General features: G+C 32.7%; 3 protein-coding genes and 1 pseudogene across 6 annotated transcripts in view; 2 read left to right on the top strand and 2 right to left on the bottom strand.

Annotated features, from left to right (window-relative positions):
* Positions 1 to 9,329: 9,329 nt before the first annotated feature.
* Positions 9,330 to 10,463, bottom strand: LOC116336826 (annotated as a pseudogene).
* A 562-nt stretch (positions 10,464 to 11,025) lies between these two features.
* Positions 11,026 to 24,789, bottom strand: part of LOC116352102 — a 54,208-nt gene continuing 40,444 nt past the window's right edge. For both annotated transcript variants that reach the window (XM_031784403.1, XM_031784404.1), the window contains exon 5: positions 11,026 to 14,962. In XM_031784403.1, the coding sequence (XP_031640263.1) occupies positions 14,730 to 14,962 (233 nt within the window). In that variant the 3' untranslated portion in view covers positions 11,026 to 14,729. The remainder of the gene's footprint in view (positions 14,963 to 24,789) is intronic.
* LOC116352052 lies at positions 16,818 to 19,337 on the top strand. 2 transcript variants are annotated; one of them, XM_031784303.1, is made up of 3 exons: positions 16,818 to 18,077; positions 18,149 to 18,980; positions 19,059 to 19,337. In XM_031784303.1, the coding sequence occupies exons 1-3, from the start codon at positions 16,824 to 16,826 to the stop codon at positions 19,214 to 19,216; spliced, it is 2,244 nt and encodes a 747-aa protein (XP_031640163.1). In that variant the 5' UTR covers positions 16,818 to 16,823; the 3' UTR covers positions 19,217 to 19,337. The 2 variants fall into 2 exon arrangements, with proteins under 2 accessions (XP_031640163.1, XP_031640162.1); XM_031784302.1 differs by having other exon boundaries at positions 18,149 to 19,337.
* On the top strand, positions 22,046 to 24,720 carry LOC116352087. Of its 2 annotated transcripts, none has more exons than XM_031784377.1 (8): positions 22,046 to 22,502; positions 22,948 to 23,038; positions 23,118 to 23,172; positions 23,387 to 23,439; positions 23,646 to 23,835; positions 24,019 to 24,120; positions 24,177 to 24,246; positions 24,352 to 24,720. In XM_031784377.1, the coding sequence occupies exons 1-8, from the start codon at positions 22,381 to 22,383 to the stop codon at positions 24,590 to 24,592; spliced, it is 924 nt and encodes a 307-aa protein (XP_031640237.1). In that variant the 5' UTR covers positions 22,046 to 22,380; the 3' UTR covers positions 24,593 to 24,720. The 2 variants fall into 2 exon arrangements, with proteins under 2 accessions (XP_031640237.1, XP_031640236.1); XM_031784376.1 differs by lacking the exon at positions 22,046 to 22,502 and adding an exon at positions 22,526 to 22,803.

The following is a 24,789-nucleotide window of genomic DNA, read 5'->3' as shown; positions in this document are numbered from 1 at the left end:
ACTCGGAATACGCATTAGAGGTGTTGTTAGCTACGGGCATGATCAGGCTTCGTCTTATATGCCAGCTATATAATTTGATGTATGAAAATGAAAGAGAGAGATAAAAAAGAATTGATGGAAAGTTAGTCGCATGCAGCGCGAAAAAAAATGATTCATACAATTTATAATAAGATTGTGATTGAGCCAAAAAAAATGTCGGATAAGATTTTCAAATACGCCAACTTTTCCGAACAAACGGTATAATTTTGACATTGGCTGACTTTATAATTAGTTCAGTTCACATTGGGTTTTGTATTTCAATTTAAATACTTTCTGTAGCTAGAGATTACTTTATCCGAAGGTTTTTCACACAATAATCTATAAACCGGAATACTTTTTGGTTTTTCTCTTGCATTGTTGAGTCATAAATAAAAAAAATAGCGCCTTCCATTTTCACTGAAAATGATCAATAGAACCATAGTTTCAGTTATAATGGTCGTTCCTTCTTTTGTTTTAAAAACGCGCTGTGCCATTTTATTTACCTACTAAAATAAAACATCGCACAATTTCAACTACCGTCAAATTGAATATTTCTTTTAGTGTAAATTGTAATTAATAACGATGTGAACGAGATGTTTTTTTTCGTTTTCTTCCATTCACACGCACGCACATCATTACAGATAATGTACACCGACACCTATTTTAGATCATTCTTATTTTTTTTGCATGAATCGGTTTTAATTTTTAAAAATCATTGTTCTTTTATCAGTTTTCCAATGCATTTTCTTTTTTCTAAGAAAATTAAATTCGAAACATTTTTAAACACATTTTATATTCAGTCGATGTTTGAAAAAACAACAAAAATATGTATAAAAATACATTGGTATTGGCACCACCAATGTATTCAGTGATTTTAATTTTACTTTTAATTTTTAGTTCCGCTTTTTCCCTCAGTCGATGATACATTGTCGAAAAAATTCTACTATGTAACAAAAGTATATATTTACACTATAATTCAGTGTTGTGACTTGTCAACATGCATTATTTTTTAGTTATTTTTTTCTCTTATTTTCATTCGGTGGCAAAGTGATTATTTGCTAAATTTTATTTTCTATTGAAAGTGATAAAATCAAATGCATTCGCGATTCAAATATATTAGGTTACACCTACATCATTTTCGATCGCGAAATCTATTATCGAATTTTTTAGTGTTATGGCAAATCGTCGTAGTTAAAATTAATTTCTATTTTAGTTTATATAGAATTTTTTTTATTATTATTTCTATTTTGATCAAATGACATCCAGGGTCAGAATGAATGATGGTAAAGTTCCTTCTTTTTTCTCGTTTGTTTTCGGCAAACTTGTAATTGAACTAGTCGAAATGAATCATTCTATCAGCCATTCATAGAATTTTTCCGCTGATTTATTGAAATGATTGTGTGGACTGAAGAGAACGAATACGAATTGATTTCAACAAATAGATCTTTGAAATGGAGTATACAAATGAAATTCGATTTATTACAATTAAAAAAAACTGGATTTTGATCACATCTACTCGAAATTTCTTGCCAAAAAAAAAAATGTTTAGGTCCGCTTTACTTAAGTTTCCCCCGAACTAAAAGTATTATTTTCCATCAAATGACGGCCTTAGAAGAAAACAATAACATACAGAACATGTTGCAAATAATACTAATACAAATACACTGCCAGTTTTTGGCCGTAGAGCTTAATGTGAAACGTGGAACCGTACTACTAAGAAAAACAAACTACTCGACATTCATATTTTGAATTTTTTGCCACAATTTTTTTAAAATAAATTACACCTTGAAAATTGATTTTGCCAATATTTTTACTAATTTGGCCTCAAACGGCCACCTGGGAAACACATTCACAAGTTTGATTGGCTAATAAGCTATATACCGTTGGAAAGAGGGCTTCAAGAGCTATCATCTGGCAAAGTTTCATCAAAATCATAGAACTAGGTTGCTTGCAATGAGATTCGGAAGCCGATTTTTCTCACAATTTTTCATATTTCGGCCAAACGGCCAGCGTAAAACGCCATCAAACCTGCCGGAAACTCCATAATTTATATACCATTCGAAAGGTAATTTTATAAGGAATCTAAAACAATTTGGTAACTCGGGTGTCTCCAACTTTTTTTCAACAAGTTTCATCTAGATCCAAAGTAATCAAATTAACACTGAAGTAAAACTCATTTATTCCATCTTTTATCCACCCAATAAGGTTGCGGAGAAAAATAATTCCACCCGAATCCATTCGTTATCCACTCAATAAATGGTGAGTGGAATCGAAATATTTTTCAAAGTGGAATCCAAAAAAGAGGGTCCATGAATGAAAAAATTAAATGGGGAGCACTTATGGGGAAAATAAAAAATACGTCTGGAGGGTTTTTCATGCCCTATCGAATGCCGAAAACCCGAACTCTCTATCTTTTCTGGTTTTCTCTAAAATCACTGAACAAACATATATATATATATATATATCTTACTATTCCATAGCTTAATGTATAAAACTACGTTTCACATTAAGCAATTTTATGAGAGCAAAAACCAAATATATCAAGAGACAGCGCAAAATGCAAATGTGTTTCTTATGCTGGTTTTGCATTTGCCTTTTGCGCTGTCTCTTTATATATTTGGTTTTTGCTCTCATAAAATTTGTATTAGTATTATTTGCAGCATGTTCTGTATGTTATTGTTTTCTTCTAAGGCCGTCAAATTTCAACAAATTTTATTTGTCTATTTCGATATTTCAACAGATATATTGTTACCAGTGACAGTTTGATCGGTATTATTCGATCCCAACTGGAAATTACCATCAGACATGCTGACTATAAAACAGTCAAATATATTTAAATAACTTTTCTTTTAGTTTCAAAAGCCTGGACAATTATTAATTTAAGTTGTTTTCTTTCATTTGCTTCCAATTAATTTTGAACAATTATGACAATTGCATCAACACAAAGCATAAATTACGGCATACCGTTTAATTTGTATACAAAAAAGGGAATGTGTTTTGATCTAAAAAAATGAAGAAAATTCGTGTGAATGAAAAGGATTATTAAGCATATAGAATATTTAAACAAAAAAAGCTTATAAATAACCCAGAAATTAGGTAATTATCGTGTTTGTGTACTATATCGCCAGTATGTATTTTCAAGTTGTCATATAAAAGATTTTGGTATGTTGATGAAAAAGTCACACATTCAAAAGCGAAATTCAACAATACCAACTTTTCAAATAAACATTATGATTCATTCAATTTTTGTTTGTGTTTTGCTTTTTATTTCATTGATTTCTTTTATTTTTCAGTTTATACAGAAAATCATTTTTTTTTCCACATATTTATATTTTTGGCGTAAGTAAATGGGCTGTGTCCGCATTTCGATGGTGGTGGTGCTTGTGGTGGTGTAAGTTCCACTATGTCAATCAGCATGCTGCATTCAAGGTTAAAGATGACATTTAACGCATTCCGTGTCTCATAAACAAAAAAAAAAATGGTGTTTTATCTATTTGATGAAAAATCCAAATGTTTATTTTATATATTCTACAATATCTACATTCAAATCCCCCCAAGAAATCGACGACGAAGGAGAAGAAGGAGAATAAAAAAATCGAAATTTGCACATCAATATATATGTAGCGTATGTGTGAACGTCGAATTGAAAAGGTTGTGGATCTAGGTTGTGCAGTGATAGAAACACAAGTATATTATTCCGAAACTAAAGTGGTCCATTTCCCACCATTCATAGTCAATTTTTCAATCATCTTTTCTTGATACAAAAAATCACTCAATGTCAATTGACATGTCGAAACACTTGAGAATGTATGCTGATTGGCGAGAGTAATGCACACAGTCTGAACTCGTAAAACTTATATATATATTTTCGTCTCGTTTATTTTTTTTTTTCATTTCCTTTCATTCGAACATACGTCCAATTAGAAGACAGAAAAACACGTAAATTTGATATGGAATGAGAGGGGCGCTCAATTTGGAATTGCTCATAGAATTTGGTCTCCGAGATGAGTGTGCGATTGAGTTAGATAGTTTTGCGGCATGTTTTTTTTATTTTTTGGATATTTTCGTTATACATTATCTCATGGATGTGTTGCCAAAATAATAATTGAAAACTAAAACCCATTGAAATTGAAACACACATTAACCATTTATACCACGTATAGACGTCATATCGCAAAATTTTCTTATCTCATCCATTTCGAATAAGAAAAAAGTATTTTCATTTTTTTCACCCGTTCATTATTGGAGGCACATGTAATTTACGAGAAACCGACTTTCATAAATTAAATCTTTTTTTTACTGAATTCCGATTTTTTTATATTGCGATATGAACGCGCAACTAATTTAAATTATTACTATTGAATCAGCGGTGTGTGAAATGCACACTCCTTTCGACGAAATCAACCTTTCTATTTATTAGATGGTAATACAATGAAAATGAAATTAACGATTTATTAGGAAAAAAAATAATGAATACAAAACAATTTTACTTACCATAATTTACTAAAACTTTTTTTGTTGTTGTTGAATTAAGTAAACGAGAATGCATAAATCATAAATGTATTTCTCTTTCGTATTATAATAAAGAGAAAAAAAGCAACAGCAGCAACAATAAAATAATAATGCTTAAATGGTTTGATTATTGGAAATACGGCAAATAAAATTTAATCCAAACAATTTTTAAAACTCTATTGAACGTAACAAAAAGAAAAAAAATACAAGAATTTTTTTCCTAAGAAATAAAGACACTCACACTCACCCAGAGAGATACACACAACTAACAAAATACCTAACTTAAACAAATTTAAATTAAATACTAAATGATAAACGCATTCTATATTCACAATTATTAAATTAATTGAATTATTATGAATAATTATTAGTGAAAAGAAAAAAAAGGATATAAATGAGAACATTCCAACCAACAAAAAATCAATATCGATATGTATCGCCAAGAAAATGATTTTTTTTTCGCAAATTTAATATCTTTGTTTTTACCCACATCTCAAAACAAAATGTTCGATGAAAAAAAAACAAAAACTATTTACAAACTAATTATTAAGCATAGACACACACACACCACATTTTTCATAAATTAAATAGCGTTTAAATGTAACCAATTTAACGATAACATCCAAAATGCAGCAGCAGTAAAAGCCGCTACACATTCTATATGATACAACAATATAACACACATACAAAGAAAAAGACGTAAACAGACCGACAGACAGACATACAGCGTAACCAAACAAACAAATTTGTTTATATTCATTTAATGAATTCATATTAAACAAAAACAAATTATTGATATCGAAACGAAAACGGACTATGCCCATTTTTTAAATATCATCAAACAAAACCGTAGGAAATCGGTAGCAATATCTCTGTATGGCAGTAAAAAAGAATTTCATATTTTGGTAGCAAAACTTTGTTTGTAGTAGGAAGACCAAAAATGATTGACTTTGATCCTTTTTGTTCATTGAGTCAATTATCCCATTGATTGAAAAAAAGGGAGTTTCAAGTCGATTAAAACCGATTCAAACAACGGAAAACTGGAAACTGCCGAAATAAACTTTCAGAAAATACATAAAAACCTACAAAATACCAATTAAATATATAATGAAATGGATTTGAATTTTAATATTTCATTTTAGTTTGTACAGCGATAGCCGACAAAAGTGTAGATTACAGCAATCATTTACTGCCGAACGAAAAAAATTCACACGACATCATTAAATATGGACTTTTTTTTCTCTCGTGAAATATCTCCATTATCGGAGACTTGACTTCCGAAAGATTCCTCACACGAAATACGGTTTCTGAACAAAACAAGAACGTACCAAATAAACAGGAAATTTCTATAGTTTTTATTTCAAAAAATATCGCAAATCGTACGAAAAACATTTTAAAAACCACAATTCACACATGAATCAGCGACTCAATAGAATCCGAAATGAATAGGTTCCGACACGTCGATTAATTGTTTTATTTTTTATGATTCAATATGAAACTGCACAGTGTGCATTACATACACAACACACCTATAAATATATATAAATATATATTGTGGCACTTTCGATCCAATAAAGTACTAAACCCGATAATCTCGCTTATTGATCCAGTTCAGACATATACATTTATCGAAATCATAGCAAAATTGTATTTATTAGTAGTTTTCTCCAGTTTGGCATATAAAAAAACAAACACACACAAATGATACGACTATTGATTGAACGATGGACAATGTATACTCTTGTGTATTCGAATACATCTAAATTCATTTTGAATTGCAATTCAAATGAGAAATTTTCCAAGTTCAGGCCAACTAACTCAATAGACACTCTAACACTACATAGTAAAAATCAAGTGTTTGATTGAAATGAAGAATAATAAAAAAAAAAAAAACAAAAATATTAACCCAACCACCCTGCAAAAGCAAAGTTTAAACTCATATAAGGAAATAGCATAAAAATACAAAATAATATGAATAGAATATTGTATATGATATAGATATTCAACTATCGGCTATTAAGCATAGATAAACATTGCATTATTGATATTATTACTAAAAAATTACAGCCAATGCATAGAAAACATAGACATACATACAGAAACCGACACACACATACACACACACAACAACAACAACAACAACAGCAACAAAATACAGAACGAGAAGAACAGAACAAAAAAAAAACCAAAACCAACAAATACTACAATCCGACAACATAAATTACATTTATGCGTTGAAACTACAAAATACTAGTTTACGATTAAAAACAAATTAAATGACGGAATTGCCAGTGTCATTATTACTATCTATTTGCTCGGCTAATGATGGATAAAACCGAATACACTCTCTTTTTTCTATCTCTCTATCTATTTTTTCCCTCTATCAGACTTTTGATTTCGGTGAAAAGTTTATATATCTCTTATACGACGAATGAATGACGATCGATATGGAGTGCTGTGCGGCTTATGCTACATTCCTCACTTTGAGATTTATATATTTAAAAAAAAGTTCATTCAATGATGTAAAAAAATCCATTCGGACAGAGAGACCACTTGTATGAGTTTCTTGAATACCAAAAAAACACGGACGATATAATAAAACTAGCACACAAACAAACACCGAAACCGAATGGAACATTTGATAGAATTATTACATTCGCTACCATGATGGAAATGAACGAACAGAATAATGACATTTTTAATGAGATTTGGAAACATTACAACAAGGAATAGGAATAATAACGACACTTGCAATTCCAATAATAAAATTTTACGTGTACGTTTTTATTTCGTAATAAAATACATTTACTGTAAATTGCATTGTCTTTCATTTTCATTTTCATTTTTTGGCGAAAAGTTTGGGCGAAAGGATGGCATTGCATTGGCAGTGCTGTCGTCTGATGGCTTGCACTCGACCGAACATTTATTTTATATATAAAAGGTAGTGTATAAATTTGGAGTCTGTTATATGGAACAAACATTCAACTATATCTTAACTAGCATATCTAGGTAACATTAAATATGCCGAACATCATATCTTACAACGACCAAAAATTGACTACTTATTCGTTTGCAGTGGATGTCCCCTTTCTCTGTTCCCCTTCTTCTATTTATTCCTTTCTTCCGCCCACTTGCTTAACATGTGGAGAGAAAAAAATCACCTCAAATTGATGCCATTCAGCCAGGCATTTGATGATGAAAGGTTTCCCATAAGTATATCGATCCAATCTTGACTTTGTACAATTGCATCTGTCGTCATAACTAGCATCCCGGACTTGAGTTTTTACTTACTACATTTACTTTTTGAAATTGCAATTCAATATTGTGAATTATATCAGTTGAAACGAGAACAATAATTTAAATGCATTTATGCAAGCAGCTTCGAGTAACAGTTTTTTTTATATTAACTTCTTTTTGAATGTATCGATCCATTCGATACACGCTTTTTTATTCTTTCCCTCTCTCTCTCTCTCTCTCTCTCTCTCTCTCTCTCTCTCTCCATCTACATTTCTTCAACCGTTAAATTGTTGTCCTGGAGAAAATGAAATAACTTGAAGAAAATAAGTGAAGCATTGCATTGAGATTAACATTAGACAAGGTATGAAGCAGTGAATTTACAAAATAAAAGTTTACCCAAGCTACTGGTGTACGACTGAAAACTATTGATTTTACGAGATATCATACTGCTTCAAAGAAATTCAAAGCGTACAAAAGTTCATCGAAACAAGTATGTATTACATTCTATGTTGATTTTTTTTCGTATATATACATCGGCAGCAAACAACAACATTTATGCATTTAGTTTATTGTTGTGCTTCCGAATGATTAACGAATATAATTAAAATCGATACAAATTGAGCATAAAACTTACTCTAGATTGTTGAATATCGCTGATGACTGGTGCAAATTAGGACTTTTAGTTTCAATTTAAAATGCCAAAGTTGAATACAAAGTATATACATTTGTAACAAACCCAAAAAACGCAGCAGCACAGCAAAGCTTGTTGTAGATGCAATCGCTAGTTTTCAGCAAATGAAAGACTTAAGCATCGAAAACTTTTTGCACTCTCTTCCTCTGTCGCTCTTTTCACCCACATTCGCAAGTGTTGACATTCACACTCACATTTGTACCAGCAAGTAAAAAAAAACATATTAAAAAAACACTGTGCTCCATACAAGAATGTTGTGTATATTTTGAATCCATTTCATCATCGTAAAGATTGAAATGTTGCTCAACGAATTGCCCAAGGGGAAAACCGGTACTGAAATACTAAATATACTCAGAAGTATTGAAAAGTACCGATAAGTACCGAAACGTATCAAAACGTACCAAAACGTACCAAATAGGTATTCGTTTCAAAAAAAAGTGAATAATTTTTTCGTGTTTTCGACTGTCTTTTTGGTTTTACATGGCAAGCTTGTATGAAACTCTCGGAGACTCGGTATAATGCACAAAAAAAGTGAATTTTTTTTTCGATATTTTTGTGCACTATACCAAGTCTCCGAGAGTTTCATATAAGCCTGCCATGTAGTAGCAGAAAGACAGTCGAGAATATTGAAAAAAAAAATTGCGACACAAATTTCCATACAACAATTTCATTTTTTTGCCAAAAATCGAAGGTGCCCTTATTTTTTTTTTTTTTCAAGTTTTATTTATTTATTTAAATCACCGCCAAGAACTGGCTGAATAGATACAGTTTTGGGGTAAAAAAGAGTGTCCAAGGATCTCGTTTACAGTTTAACTATAACTAAACAATAACTACGACAACATCAACTTGATTATGAAACTTCCAATTTTTATCAGAAATGGTTCATTTTTCCACAATCGTCCAACTGCGATGCAGAAATAGCCTCATAATTTGCAGCAAAACCACGATGTTTTGTGTAACTTGAGACATAATTGATGATCATGCGATTTCCAGTTGACACCATAATATGCTCTGAAATATTAGTACCACAGAAACGACCCAACAATGGTGATTTATACCAATAACCGTCACGAACTTCTAAATAGTCACTTTTACAGTCATCCGATTTGAATATACTTAAATCATTTATTTTAAGTCGAATCCGTTGTCCATCCTTGACTGTGATACGCCATTCACATAATCGATATGTTCGACTTAATGATTTACTGTAGTATTCTGGCGATGTAAATGCAGCTGCTTGATCAAAATATGTTCGGCCACACTCGGGACAGTTATACAATTTCTTTGTTTTTCGGATGTCAATTGTACTCAATCTTATATTTCTACCAAGTTTCGGGAAAAAGCCATTCTTTCCTTTCTTCGGCAAAATGGTAAATATGTCAGCAGAGGTCAAGTTTTTACCTTGATATGAAACGTGCCCCACAGTCCGAATAAATGATTCCAAAAACCAGTACTTTGAACCAGCAACTTGGCTGTAATGCATGATCGAGTCAAAATCGTATGGTTCGTCAAGTGTTGATACCTCTCTAGGTGACAGTTTTTCAAAATTTTGTTTGAAAACTAGATCGTTGAAGTAATTTTCTTTTTTAATTTCAATATACTCATCACGATCGGGCCTGTTATGTTCGTGGTGATATCCAATTGCATGACCCAATTCGTGTGCGATTCTCGATTTAAATTTGGAGCAATAATTTCCGATAATTAAATCTTGAACACCACCTTGTTTACCAACATGCGAACAACAATTGCATATTGAATCGTTCTGCGTAAATCGTATGAAATCTTCATGTTCGATTGAATTTCGTTCAATAAAAATAATGCAAGTGAAATTTTCCCAGTGGCGCATTGCCGCCTTGATATTCGCTATTTTATTGTCATCAAATCCAGCTGTCGTGTCTATTTCGTATGGAATGACGCCAAAATCCCAGATCTTCTCTATTACAGCAGCCCGCTTCGAATGCACATTATGTGGTTTTTGAACACTTTCAACAGTCGATTCGATCATTATGTCGTCCTTAATCATAAGATGTGATTTACACACATACACGGAGTATTGGTGCAACAACACAATTATAACAAATGTCAACCAAAAATGATTAATTGCTAGTAGCATTTTGTTGGATTTCAAGTTGATATTATCAACACAGAAGATCTTTCGATGTATCTCGCTTGGATGTTAGGCTTCAACTGATGCTAGGCTTCAACCGCCATTGCTCTCATTAGCATAATCATCACTTGTCGCAGAATCACCTAATAAGTCATTAGTAATCAGTTTAACTGACTGTCAATACCTGTCAGGGTTGACATATTTCTGTGACTTTTCAAAGTGCTCAAAATTCGTTAAACAAAAAAACTAACTGTATTTTCACCAATTGGGATGGAACAAAAACACCTTTTTTGTTTCAGTCCAATGGACTGCCGTGCGGAAAAGTTCGTCTTACTACTGTAAGACTCTTTATTTTACTTCTTGTTTACTTACCTCGATGATTGGATCCATGCGCCTCGACATTGTTGCGTCTATTCACAGAAAATGCAAGAAGAAAGTTATTGAATAAAACAACATTCAGTTTTTGACAGTGAGGATGTTACATTTTCCAATTAATTTATTGGTTTTAAACCGTTTCAATTTTTTTATAGTTTTTATGCCTATTTAATTTTATTTTTACATAAATCATTGAATTTAATATAATATATTTCTGAATTGGGCTCTAGATTTAAGTTAAAAGCATCATTTGTAATTCATTTGAAAATTTGTTTCCATTTAAAATGTTAAACTTATCAATTTATCTGCACTGTATTCGGTACCTACGTAGCGATGATTGCGAAGTCGTTGTAATGGGAACAATTTTAGCAGCAAAAATAGCGAAATTGAAACGAAATTCTTCTTTTTTTTCCTAATTATAGGACGCACGTATGTATATACATTTTGACAAATAAAATGGTAAAGCGTTGACATAGCAAACGTTCACCGATCAAATTAGATTACAATTTAGTAAATGACATAATTGTTTTTGTCACGAATGCCAATGATATTTGATTGAGAAATGAAAGCGTTTTGGAACATTTACAACAAATGAAATATGAAATAAAACATTTCCCTTCAGAAATCCATGTCCATACACATGAAAGAGAACAATGAAATCAAATGAATCCCATGTTGATTTATTGAAAATATTCAGGTTTTTGATGAATCAAAGCCCAAAACCAACGAAAGCCTCGCAATCTTAATCTTTTGAAAGAAAAAAAAATAAAAAACAAAAACTTCAAACTGAAATCAAATTGTTTGGATTGGTTTGTGTTCTATTTTTTTGTGTTTGTTTGGTTTGTTTATTCAACTAATTACTAAAATCTAAACATGTTTGCAAATGATTTTACACATAAGGTGACTTAACTGATGTTAGTTCTCTTAACATTAGACACACGTTAATGATAAAACGATATTATCTTTAGCCACACACATACACATTCACTCACCGAACCGAATAAAAAGGAACGAAATAATGACAAGAAGAAAAGAATCGGGCTGGTTCATCAATATTATGTTGTCATTAATATTTTTTTTTTGTTTTGTTGACACAAGGCCCAATTTATTCTGTTGAGTGAATGTGATTGCCAATCTCTACAGTTTAATAATCACACTACAATCAAACTTAATCTAATCTATGGAAACATTATAACAGACACAAAAAAAAACGAAATGTACAAAGCTTTTTGTTTGCAAAATAAATATATATATATATATTTTGGGAAGGGATGCCAATTCCATATGCTTGTTTGGAAGTGTGTTTGGAGTGCATTTGTTTAGATCAAAAGATAGATTTAGGGCGTATTGTATGCCTGTAGGCATAGAATAATTCAATGTGGTTAAAAGCTTCAACATGATTTTCTGAAGAGAATGAAATTTTTCATGTTTGCTCTTGTTGCACACATAAAAAACCCCGTTTTTTTATATTTTGTTTGATCTGATACATCATATATATGTATATATGGTAGGATCAATGAGTCTAGAGTCGTTAACCGCGTGTTAATGTAGTAAAATGGAATGAAAAGACATACAGCGTAAACGAAGCGAATAATACCACACAATAGATTGGCCCAGATAATGTTCTGATCAAATTTTACCACATTTATGGTCGACCAATGAATCTTATATTCTCAAATTATTTGCACGGGTGTTGCTTTCAACAGCCGTTGAGTGTGTGTGTGCTTTGAATATTTCACGCGTTGTACATAATGTTGTTTAGCAATTCATCGATTTACTTTCATGCGTAAAATACACAAAGCACGCTTGCATGCACACACTGACACGAAAACTTATTTGCGTTGTTCGTGCTGCCCAAATAATATTTGTGCATATAAAGTTTACTCAACGAACGCAAAAAAAAAGAACGAACTTCAATGGTAGTTCATTTCAACTTTTTATGATGGGAAATGCGAAAAAGTACATTTACGATTAATAAAAATATGTCTTATGAAAAGTCATTACTTTATGATATTATTCGTTGTTATTATTATGTTTCTTACAACAATATCGAATCAATATCAAGGATATAAAATCAAGACACTTTTTTTTCTCGTCCTTTCTCGTTCTCAACCATCGTGAAATAGCAACTCATAAATGGATGTTATAACATTTGGTTTTTGTAATGAATTGTTTGTATTGACCAACAAAAAAGCGAAACAAGTGGAACTGCCATCATGAGGATAAAAAATGCGCACAATATTGTTTGCAATGATTTTGAAAATTGAAACAGTCAATTGCAGCGAATCAAATTACTTCGCATGAAATAGCTATATCGATTTACATTCTGCTCTAGGGGAAAATATCGAATAAAATAAGTTACGAATATGCTGCGTATAAGAATATAAACCGCATATACGGAAGAATATTTGCAAATAATATTTGCAAATAACTCCGTATATATGTGGTTTATACGCAAATATGCAGCGTATATGCGGCATACTTGCGATGTCTTCATCTTTTTGTAGTATATTCAGTAAAAAATACTTGCGTATAAACCGTATAAACATATAGATAATTCCCCCTAGATTCTGCTGGCAATTGAATTTTTGTCCATTTGGCCATGAATGATGCATTTAGTATTTCTTCTGCCAAAATACACACTTTATTTTTATGCTTCAAAAGCGTTGCGGCAATTCGGTGCGCAAAAGAGAGTAATTTTTCAACTATTTCGAATGACCATGGATATATGCATCCAGTGACATTTCAATCAGTTGAATCAATAATTGACTGATTTATTAATTCTTAAATGGGATGTACTATAAAATCAATCGAAATAAGACGAAAATATATATTTGTTTGTTTATTAGAAAGTTCAAATTCTATTAAAATGTTTAAAATAATTGTGATTGTGTTTGTGTGTGTGTATGTAATTTATAAAATTCATTTGAAATTTTATGGATAAAATATTCGGGTCAAATTTACTAAATGCACATCAATTGATATGCTGCATTCAATGATTCAATGCAACTTGAGGAATCAATTTTTTTTCATCTTCTCATGTTCATTTTAAAAATAGACACATAAAATGTTTATCTTTTTTCCATTTTTCAATTAAATCGAAACAAATTGTCGCCGCATCAAACCAATGATAGTTGAATAAATTGTAATTAGACCAATGGCCACAATAATTTTTTTCAGATTCTCCGATTAAATTTTTATTTAAATAAGTCTTTACTACCTGTTTGTCTGCAATTCCATTGGGACTATTGGAAACATATGCAATGGATGCTTTTTTTGTGTGTTTTTTTTTCGTTCGCTTTTCATTGGTGAATCAGATTTATATGGAAAAGAAATCGGATGCGCCGTTCGTGTTATTGTGTTGATTCTATGTGGAGAAAAAACGGTATTAAAAATAGAGATTTTCATGTATACATCTTCATAATAAGTTCTGCCATTTTGTATGTATGTGTGTGAGTGTGTGTCCTCTTCCAGTTGGAAAACAAGCTAATTTTTAATTGATACGAACATTCTAGACATTAATTATTTTATTATTATTATTACTTTTTTTTTAGAAAAGAACCACTAACCACATAAAGTATAAGAAGTGCAATTTCTCGTGCAGCATTTTAAAAATGCATTGTTTTTTTTGGTTGTATTTTTTTGTTTTTGTTGGATGTTGCATAGTTTCTGTTAATTTTTATAATTTTTTTTGCGAAAATTGATGAAAGTGTTTCTCGCCGAACAAAAAAAACACCGGGCTATCAAAATAACACCGTTAAATTACGCGTTGAATGCGTCCAAAAAAATTTAGTCGGTTTTGCGAACCTCTGTCCGCAATTTATGTCCTCGGAATGAAGCTTGAATTTTTGTGGCCGCTTTATTCAGTTCCGGATCATTTAAATCAATATCTAGCTCTTCGGCAACTTTTTTAGTGATTTCCTGTAGATCTTTATCATCTTTAAGTTCGCTGCCATCTTTCACCTTTCGAGCCAAATGACCACGGAATGCAGCCTGAATACGAACGGCAGCATCGCATAGCTCTGTAAGTAAAAAACAAGAAAAGATATACTCAAGATTAAAAATTAAAGGAACAAAAAAAAATATATAATAGCACAAATGTGTTTGAAATAAAATAGCATTAAAGCTTTAAGAATATAAACTCAAGTGAAATCTAGACAGATTTGAATGAAAACACTTTGTTTGCCATCACAACAATCATATACATACGCCATTCAAAGCGCTGAGAGTTTTCCACTTTATTAAAAAACGGAAATTTAGCCTGAGATGATGTGAAACGTCACATTTTTGAGAAGTTTATTTTCTCACACCATCGTCGTGTACACACAAACGTTAAAACGGCACATAGCCGCTCATTTATGAATAATAATGACGGTGGATTTTTTTTTATATTGTTTTTTATTGTTTTCATGTCTTGTTTGAAAATTCTTTTATTCTTATTTTCTTCTTCTTCTTTTTTCGTCATGTTCTTCCATCGGCTCTTTTCGTCGGTCGTTTTACTTTTATATTTTTATCGTGTTACATTTCCTTTGGCCGAACTCAACTTGAAAATGTGTTACGACTTGTTGGACGCAAACGTAAAATCGAACGAAAAACTGAGATGAAAAATGAAAAAGCTACACCGTTCAATAAGTCTAGATGTTGAACATCATTAATCACAGTTCTGGCAATTCTTTGTGGTTACAAAGAGAAATTATGGATAAAGTCGAACGGAAATTCGATGCCATTAAATTGCCAAACGAAAGACATGGCAAAAGAAAGTTGACGACATTGAAATTGCTCACTCATACGTCAAACTGAACTTAATTTTAAATAGCAATGTTGTGATAGATCGGTTGTGTGAGTCATTCTATACAAACCGGGAACTAAAACCAGATAAAAGAGATAAAGAGAAAAATATAACAATATGTCGGGTTATCTTTATTCTCCTGTTTTTTCTCCATTGTTTATTAAACTATCCCAGCAAACAAAATTGTAATGTTTTTAGTATATTCTAACGTTGAAAAATGTAACGTTTTGGCCCATTCTGGTGGTCATTTTCGTGTCAAATGGAACGGAGATTATATGCATAGTTTCCACGAATTCCAATGGAATGGATCCACTTGTTTCTTTCACTTCCAATAATATTTCATTTGACAACATAATGTGAACACAACCCAACACATTAAGTTTTATATTGAAAATACAAATCTTACGCTCAAATAAAAAAATAAACAATTTATTCGAAAAGAAATAAATAAAACTCTGCAGGAGAACTCTTTTATACGTCATTTAATGCATTTATTTTTCTTTATTTGTGGAATTATTATTTTGAATTTTCGAAATGCAACTGACATCTTTCTGACATTTTTCTATCCGCGCGGTGTATATGTGTCAAACCAAATCCAGTAGTTAGTATAAACAACTTTTGCACCAACCGATTTTGTTTACAATAAAATTTTGTTTTGTTTTCAACAGGATTTCTTGAGAATTATATGAGAGTGTTTGAAGCGTGGTTTGGGCGATCAATTGGTTTTATTGTCATTTCAAAAACGATTTTATGTGTTTGGAATGCTGTTCCCTGTGGAATGGATATATTCACAGTTGGTTTTGTGACTGTCTTTGTTTTAATTTCGAAATAACAGAGTGTTGATAAAATTAACTGTGAATATTCCAACAACATTTCGATCGGCAAAATATTTGTTGTCACGTTGGAAATAAATTTCATCATTCGATTTAGAATACAGAGTCACTTTGTTGAGGTAAGAGGTGATATTTATAATGCGCTCTTCATTACTGTTTCATTTAATTTGTGATAGAAGTGTTTATATCTTATTGTGTTTGTGATCTATGCTATATTTGGTGTATTTTTTTCTTTAATTTTTGTACAATAGATCTGTCACGATGAGAAGAAAGAGAGCCAAGAATGGGCGCAGTACGTCGTTGAAGATGACTCTAAATCAAGTGCTGCGGGAAGAGTATCGTGCACCATTCATCGATCAGGTCACATACTGGTGCCTTTCGGCCACAATGATTATGACTCTGGCGTCATTACTGTTTTTGTTCAAAGCAAACAAAGCCTTTGACGATGAAAATGTTCGATTTTTTAAAGGTGAATCCGATGAATACACGAATGATGAATTCAATAAATACGTGAATGGTGTAATTGGTGAATGTTTCACCTCGGTATTACAAGAAAATTACCACAAATTACCGCTTGCATTTCGACGAACTGTGGAGCAAGCATGTCCTGATTTTCTTCGTCCAGAAAATTGGCCAGCTCGCGAAGGCATGGGGAACGCATTCAATCATCTCATCACTCAGTACATAACAAACGTGAAAAATAACATCAAAGTATGGGCATTCAGTCGCATCAAGAAATTTTTCACACTAAAGCGCTACGAACTGAATTTGAATCGACAAGGAAATCTCATCACTGAATTGGATGTAAAACGTGCGACGAAGATCGTAATGTTCCAAAGTAGAGTCGAGAGAAACGCGAACATCGATCTTCTATTAAACGAAGCAGCAGGCATTGGATTGCCAATCAATGTACACTTTCAGAATCTCATTCGTGATCGCTGGTTCCAAACCATTCCAATATTTATAAACATTCAGCGACAAATTTTCGATTTTCACGCGAAATATGAAATGTTGAAACAACGCTGGTTCCAATATCGACGCGATCCGAACAAAAATGTCATGCCGACCACTCCACTCCCGCCAAAAATAAAGAATTTTTTAGTAGTTCCAATCCACGATTTCGATATGAAACATATCCGCATCGATATCCATCTTTTTTATTTGATTGCGCGCAAATTTGGAGCATTGAAATTGGCAAAAGGAAAACGCGGTCAGCCAATAAACATTGAAAAAACTGAATACGATAGCAATCCAGCTTTCTATTGGAATTTAATATTTGACATGCCAAAAATTTCGAAACTTGGAAATGGTAAGGAATTCGATTTTGCTGTGGCAACCGATAGTGTGGCAGTTTCGTTATGTTTCGTGAAGCCTGAACGCAATACACCAGAACTTGATAACAACACCATCAAAGAGAAGTACAATAATTTTGAGTTTGATTATGTGCTTGGAATCGATCCAGGAGTTCGTACATGGAACGCCACCGTTCGCAAACACGTTCGATCCGGCAACGAGGTAAGAAACAATAAATTCATTCTTTATTTATCATTTGTTTACTTCTATGATTTTTTGTTCGTAAATCTCAGGAAAACATCACAATTGATGGTCCAAAATACCATTTCAAAGCGAAATATGGCAAACGCAAGCGTAAATCCGATCAATGGACTGAATTGTTGCAAAAACAACGGGAGCTTGACTATAAACGCTATGCATTTTTCCCATCGCCGAAAGGACGTTCACATTGGATGTGTTACATCGCTTATTATGTGAAAATGATGAAACCAGCTATGGCGGTGTACACAACAAGAAAGTTTATTCGACTCCGTCTTGATAAATACATCGAAGAGAATCGGGCCAGTGACAAAATCGCGGCATCACTGACGAAAAAAAAGTCGGCGCTCGTTTTTATTGGTGCAGCTCAAATAGCTCCAAACTCACCAATTGGTATTAAAAAGCGATTGCGATGCCCGGGATTACGACGACTATTGAACAGTTTCAAGAAGTTGGGAAATTGTATTGTACGATTGGTCGACGAATACAATACATCGCAAACTTGTGCAAAATGTTTCCGGCCATTCGATCGACGAACCAAAAGCGATCGATACAAAGTTTGTCAGCATTGTATTCCAAGTGAAGATGAGTCATCGCAATGGAATTTACCGAACGTGATTATCACCATGAAAAGCAACCGAGTGTACCAACAATTGCGAAAATATGCAGTTGATTTTGTTAATCGATTGAATGCAGCCAACCCAGATCATATTCCAATGGATTCAGATGGTTTAGTGTCAAAACTTCAAGTATGTTTCAAAAACTGGCAACTAAACACAGGCATTTGGAAAGATGATCGAGCTCCATTTCAATTGAAAACTGTTTGGCACCGGGATATCGTTGCAGCCAAGAACATCATGTACAAAGGTGAAAAAATATCACTGAAATTAAAAATGTTTAAGAATGTTTTGGCTAACAATTTGTTGTTTACGATTTTGTTTTTAGGTCTTTGTACGGTGTTGGGATTGGACATTCATCCGCAACTATTGAGACCACAGAATCAAAATGCTGCCGTACAAAATCAAGCAGCTGACGATGAGGATTCCAGTGACGATGAGGACTACGTTTATGTTCTCGATGTTTCCGATGACGACCAGTTTTAATTACATGTAGCATTAAGATTTCTTTTTAAATAATATTATTGTAACGTTTTGTTACTATGCTGGGCTTGAGTTTTGTGGCCTTGACCGAAGTACGGGCAGTTCGGTATATAAAATAACCCGTAGGTGAGTATCATTAATTGAACTGAACCGATAGTATATTGATGTTGATTCATACTTAGTAACTGAGTTTATTTTTTCTCTTTTTTCTTTCCATTGCGACGTTGAAAATGACTGAAACTACACTCAAATCCGACCCCAATATTGACCGTCAACATATGCCCGATAATGGATGAATTTGCCACAAAAAATGTTTTTTGGGATATCTCTTTATAGAGAATTCTATATATTAACATACATATATTGTGTATTAGAATTATATAATAGATTATACAGAAAAAAATGTTGGCTATTGGCCAATTTTCTCATCAAATTTGGCATGTCTTGGTCCATAGACCCTAGTCGAGTTAGACAGATTCTCAAATGCGCCCAAAGACAATCGAAAAGTAAGTTGTTATATGCTCGAATAAAAAATCGTACATCATTTATTTGCAGATAGATTTGGTATGTCATTTATTAACAAATACTATATAAATCACACACTCACGCAAAAGTATCAAAAATACATGAAAGAGATAGAGATAGATAGAGAGAGATCTGAAAAAAGAAGTGTGAATGAGATAAATTGTAATGGAGCCATTTAAAATATCAATAGCTATAGGCTTGAACGCGTTCGCTGTTGATTCGCCTAGATTTTACTTCAATTTCGTTTTCGTACCCATTAAATTGATGATTTGGCGAGAATGTTGCGGCAACAGCATTAGTCTTAATGTTTTTGGCGGTCCAATTGTTCGACTGCTATCATGAAAGAAACCGTGAAGTGACGTGATGAAAAATGGTTTTACATCGATTCAGACTCGATATTGATCTTTTGATTTTGTGGCATTAATGAACAATAGCGTCTAGTATTTTAGCTAAAAGCGTCGTTCTTCTCTTTTTTTATTACATTTTTCGAATTGAAATAAATCGAGACAAAAACTTCTATACAATTCTGTCTATTTAGCAATTTCCTTGTCAAAATATGCAATGTATCATCCGATCTTGCTTTTCAACTTCTTTTCACCTTTTGCATCCACAGTCTTTGATTGATCCAATCTCGTGCTCTCGACAGATTGATCTTGATACGCATAAATTGCTGTAGTATTGAGAGTCCCCAATTTCGTTGTTATTACTTTGCAGGTTGTTTCGATATTCTGTTTGACGCATGCTGAGCGTTACCACAAATCGAAGGGTGTACAAGACCCTAACTGGTAACCATACTGAATACCTTTCAAATAAATGCGAACGAATGACTGAAACGTTTATGAAAAAAATTGCATACATTATTCTTTTCAAACTGGCTGAATACCGTTGGCGTAGCGAGTTATCTGCCTAAAACTGTTCATAAAATATTTACGTAAATTTTATTTAACAAAAAATTTAACTCTCAAGCACAACAATTTCGCACGCAGTTTGCCTTTCCCGTCCTTTGGCACCGTTCTAACGATGCGTGTAAATAAACGACGATTTAAACTTCCGTATAATCAAAAAGTTGTAGGTTCTATGCGCACATATATATATTCCGTTTTGCCTTGTTCGTTAATATTGTATATGCGGGCTCGTCGCACTCCATACAGAATTTCGTGCAAATTTCAATGTGGAAAATGTAATGCAAATCAACAGCAATTTGGATGTGTGTATGTGTGACAATAGAAAATTTATTATATGCGAGCAATATTCCATTTCAAGTACGACGAGTAAGAGAGTGTGAGAGCGAGAGAGAGGGAGAGGATGTAAAAAGAGTCATAACTTGAGCATAAGTTACTGTACAAGACTTTCAGCAGATGTGTCGTTCAATTAGAAGTTTGAGTTCCAACAATTTCATTTTAATGAAATATATGTAACCTTGGTCACGGATGCACACCAAAAAGCGAACAAAATTAAAATACAATGAAAAAGAATCAAATCAGAGAAAGCGAATAAGAAGTAAAACTTTGAATATGAAGAATGCTTTTTATTCTACACATTGTGGTACGATATACTCCATTACATTTACATTTAATTACCAAAAAAAGAGAAGAAAAAATGAGAAGTACAAACGACTCACCGGGAGTGGAAAAAAACGGAGTGGAAACAACGGAAACTTTGCAACACTGAATTTTGTGATAACAGCAAAAATGAACAGTTTTGTGACCGCATTGTAGACTTGCAACGGTTGTTTGATGTTTTCAACCGGGCCACATTACATTGCTTGTAAGCACTTAGGTCTGATGCGAATAGTTTTACATGTATGAAAACTGCTTTGCATAACAAATTGTCTATCATTATTGCCTTTTCATAAAACAACCGAAATAACAAAATAAAATGAATCTCGTTAAGTTTTTTTGTCAGTTGGTAAATTGTACTTGAAAATTGAAAAAACAGAATCGTCAATGTTTTGTTTGCATTTCTGTTTTTTTTCTGTCTTATCTTGAATTATGGATTTCACCAGGTGGCATGTTGTTATATGAGAAATTGCAAAATACCACATTTCAGAAAATGAGTTTATCCAAAAAAAATGGTACAAGTTTCACTGATAATGTCAGTTAGTTCAAATATTTTAAGCCATTAAAATTGCTTTCTTCGTTATCAGTATTGTTTAAATTTATTGTTCAAGTTTTTTCTGTTGTTCTTGCTCTGGCGTAAATGAACAAGTACAATGCCGAATTAAATGATGGTTGAAATGGCATTTTTAAAAAAGACCTTAAATAGAGACACCTTGTTTCACAAAATTTAAAATCAATTAGTCTCACGGCAGTGCGCGGTGTGTGTGCAGAGACTCAAAACGGTTTGCGTGCATTTCGGAGAGTTTTTTTTTTGTCGCTCGTACAGAATTTGATTACAGTTTATTTAAAACAGTGCTGTTGATGTGCGCACTTTTTTTTTCGTCGGTTTATTTCTCGTTCGCATGCTGTGTCAGTGTCTATTTCATTTGGGAATAAGTTTTTGTTTTGCCAACGATTTTATTCAACAATCGCGCGTTTGTTAACTCTCTCTATCTTGCACACACTCGACATCTAAGCTCATTCCGAGTGACGGGGTTCTTTCTGAAATTCTCTTGTGATTTACATTGTCGGTCATTTTCAAAAATGAGCACAACATACATTTTTGTTATAATAACAGCGATCGCTGCATTTTTCACAGTGATGCCAACACTTACGTTTGCTGCTACTCTTGAGCGTCGTACCAAATTTATTATTTATGATAATAAGTATGAAATTATCAATGCGCAAAAATTCGACATGAACATTGCAAATGATGCCAATGAAAGCAAAACGAGATGAAAATGAGGAAGTTTTTGGCCGCGTGTTTTGTTTGTCAAATGTGTAGTAATAACTTTTAATGAGAAAATCCAAATGCTGTTTGCTCGTGTTGTCATACAACACACACACACACACAGCCCAAGTAAACGACTCACAAAAACGACTAACAACGAACAAAAAAAACATGCAAATGCTAAAAAGCCACTATTATCACAAAATTTTGCACGCAGTGAATTTGCATTTCGTCTCGTAATTGTTGTTTTTATTGCTTTTAATTGAGTATTTATTTTCGCTTTGTGCCTTTTTATTTTGCGTTCGCACTCACTTACTCCATATTTATATTTTTGAGTTAATGTGTTGGTCACTTTTTTTTCCCCCTGAAATGGTTTTCAGAAACACCGAGGTGATGGTTTCAACATCGAGAGATGACGTTTTGGAGGATGCGCTTGCTGACTGTTGGCCAACAAAAAAATATGCAATAATTGTTCGAAACACAGATTTTTTTGACAAAACCGTTTTTTTTTTTGTTTAAACTAATTGATAGAAAATCAATTTCATATTAGGTGCCTGGATGGAGGGAAAGTTGCAATACTTCATGGACGATAGAGTTGCGAGAAAGTATGTGATATAGTTGAAATTCCATAAATTTGTTGTGAAGTGCAATTCTATTCTTTGTGTGTGTAAATTCATTTCATGCATATCATCAAGTTGTATATGTTGTGAGAAATTTGGGTCGTACCACATATTTATAAATCATTTACATCCAAGCACTTGTAATTGTAATAATATACGTGAGGATCGAACTAATTTGGTGCCATTTTATGCATTGCAGAGTTAATTGCGAATCGAGGCGGATGCATCATATGCATGGATTATCGTGACTATGTAGGTTCGGTTTGACTTTGTTGCGTCGACATCATATACATTACATATTAGAATAAACACACGTGCATACACGGATGTATGAATGTCTCACAATTGGAACATTCACTTCGGCCACTTTCAAATATGGAACATCATATCATCGTATTTCTCTTTTCACGCAATTATTATTTCTCTTTTTTTTCTTCATTTTCAATTTTATCATACAGAACGAAGACTATGGGTTTTTGCTCGTTAATTTTAAAACGATCGCAAATTTATTGACCGACAAATTGAAAGTATTGAGAGAACTTGCTTTTGATTCATCATCATCGTATTTATTTGGTTTTAGTTTTGGGGCACGTTTAATTGCAAAGGCTGCAACCGATCTTGGAACTAAACAAATCGGAACAATTCATTGTAAGATCAAATTAGTAAAAAACAAAAAAATTAGCTGAGAAATTGTATAAATTGATATTTGTCGAATTATCTTTTAATTTGTGAAAATACTAAATGAATTAAGAGATGTTTTCGTGTCGCTTTTTTAATGAAGAAATATTTGTTCAATTTGTTTTTGTTGTTGTGGTTTATAAATTGTTGTAGTGTGTGAGCCTGCGGGGCCAGGATTCGATGGTTTGAGAAATGCCGATCCAAAAATGGCAGCTGTGCATTCGCAATGCATCCATACTGCCTCGGGGGGATATGGTGAGTTGTGGTATATTTTGTATGGTATAAGCATGTTTAATACTTGTTTAATGCAGGCACTCGTGAACGTACATGTCATCAAAACTGGAATATGGGTAATTGTGGCGAATCTCAAATCGGTCAAAGGTAATAAGCATTTATTGAATTATTATGTTAAACAAACGATGGCATCATTTGTCTGTATATATATTCGTTTACGTTCTAAAACAATTTTTTATTGTTGTTGTTTAGGCCATTTCCATTGGGCAACCACGGATTGTGTCCCGTTTTTTATATAAGTGCATTTGATAATGTATTTGCTGCCGTGAAAAAGACTGAGGCATGCCAACAACCGATTAATGAACGAGATGCAATCAATTTACCACATAACCAAACCATTCGAATGGGCTATTATCAAAATGTATCGAGCATGATCGATCTAAACGAAACAAATTTGTATGCTATCACAAGCCGTGATCCGCCATTTAATTAAAGGTCAACCCAAAAAATATTATTCGTTCTATCTCATACTGCCAACTCAAAATGACGTATAAATGTAACAATAAAATAAAATGTCTGACATTCGGGTGTCAAATCCCAAACGTCTGTCTCTCCCAACTAGTAAATGTCATTTTATTTAATCCAAGGGGCAAACTACTTCACTTTCGTAATTCTTATAATTCAATCTAG

The sequence above is a fragment of the Contarinia nasturtii genome, unplaced genomic scaffold (assembly GCF_009176525.2).
Source record: "Contarinia nasturtii isolate CC-2019 unplaced genomic scaffold, AAFC_CNas_1.1 Cnas_scaffold_187, whole genome shotgun sequence".
Classification (NCBI taxonomy): domain Eukaryota; kingdom Metazoa; phylum Arthropoda; class Insecta; order Diptera; family Cecidomyiidae; genus Contarinia; species Contarinia nasturtii.
Note: the sequence above shows the minus strand (reverse complement) of the source record. Positions and strands in the feature narration are given on the sequence as shown.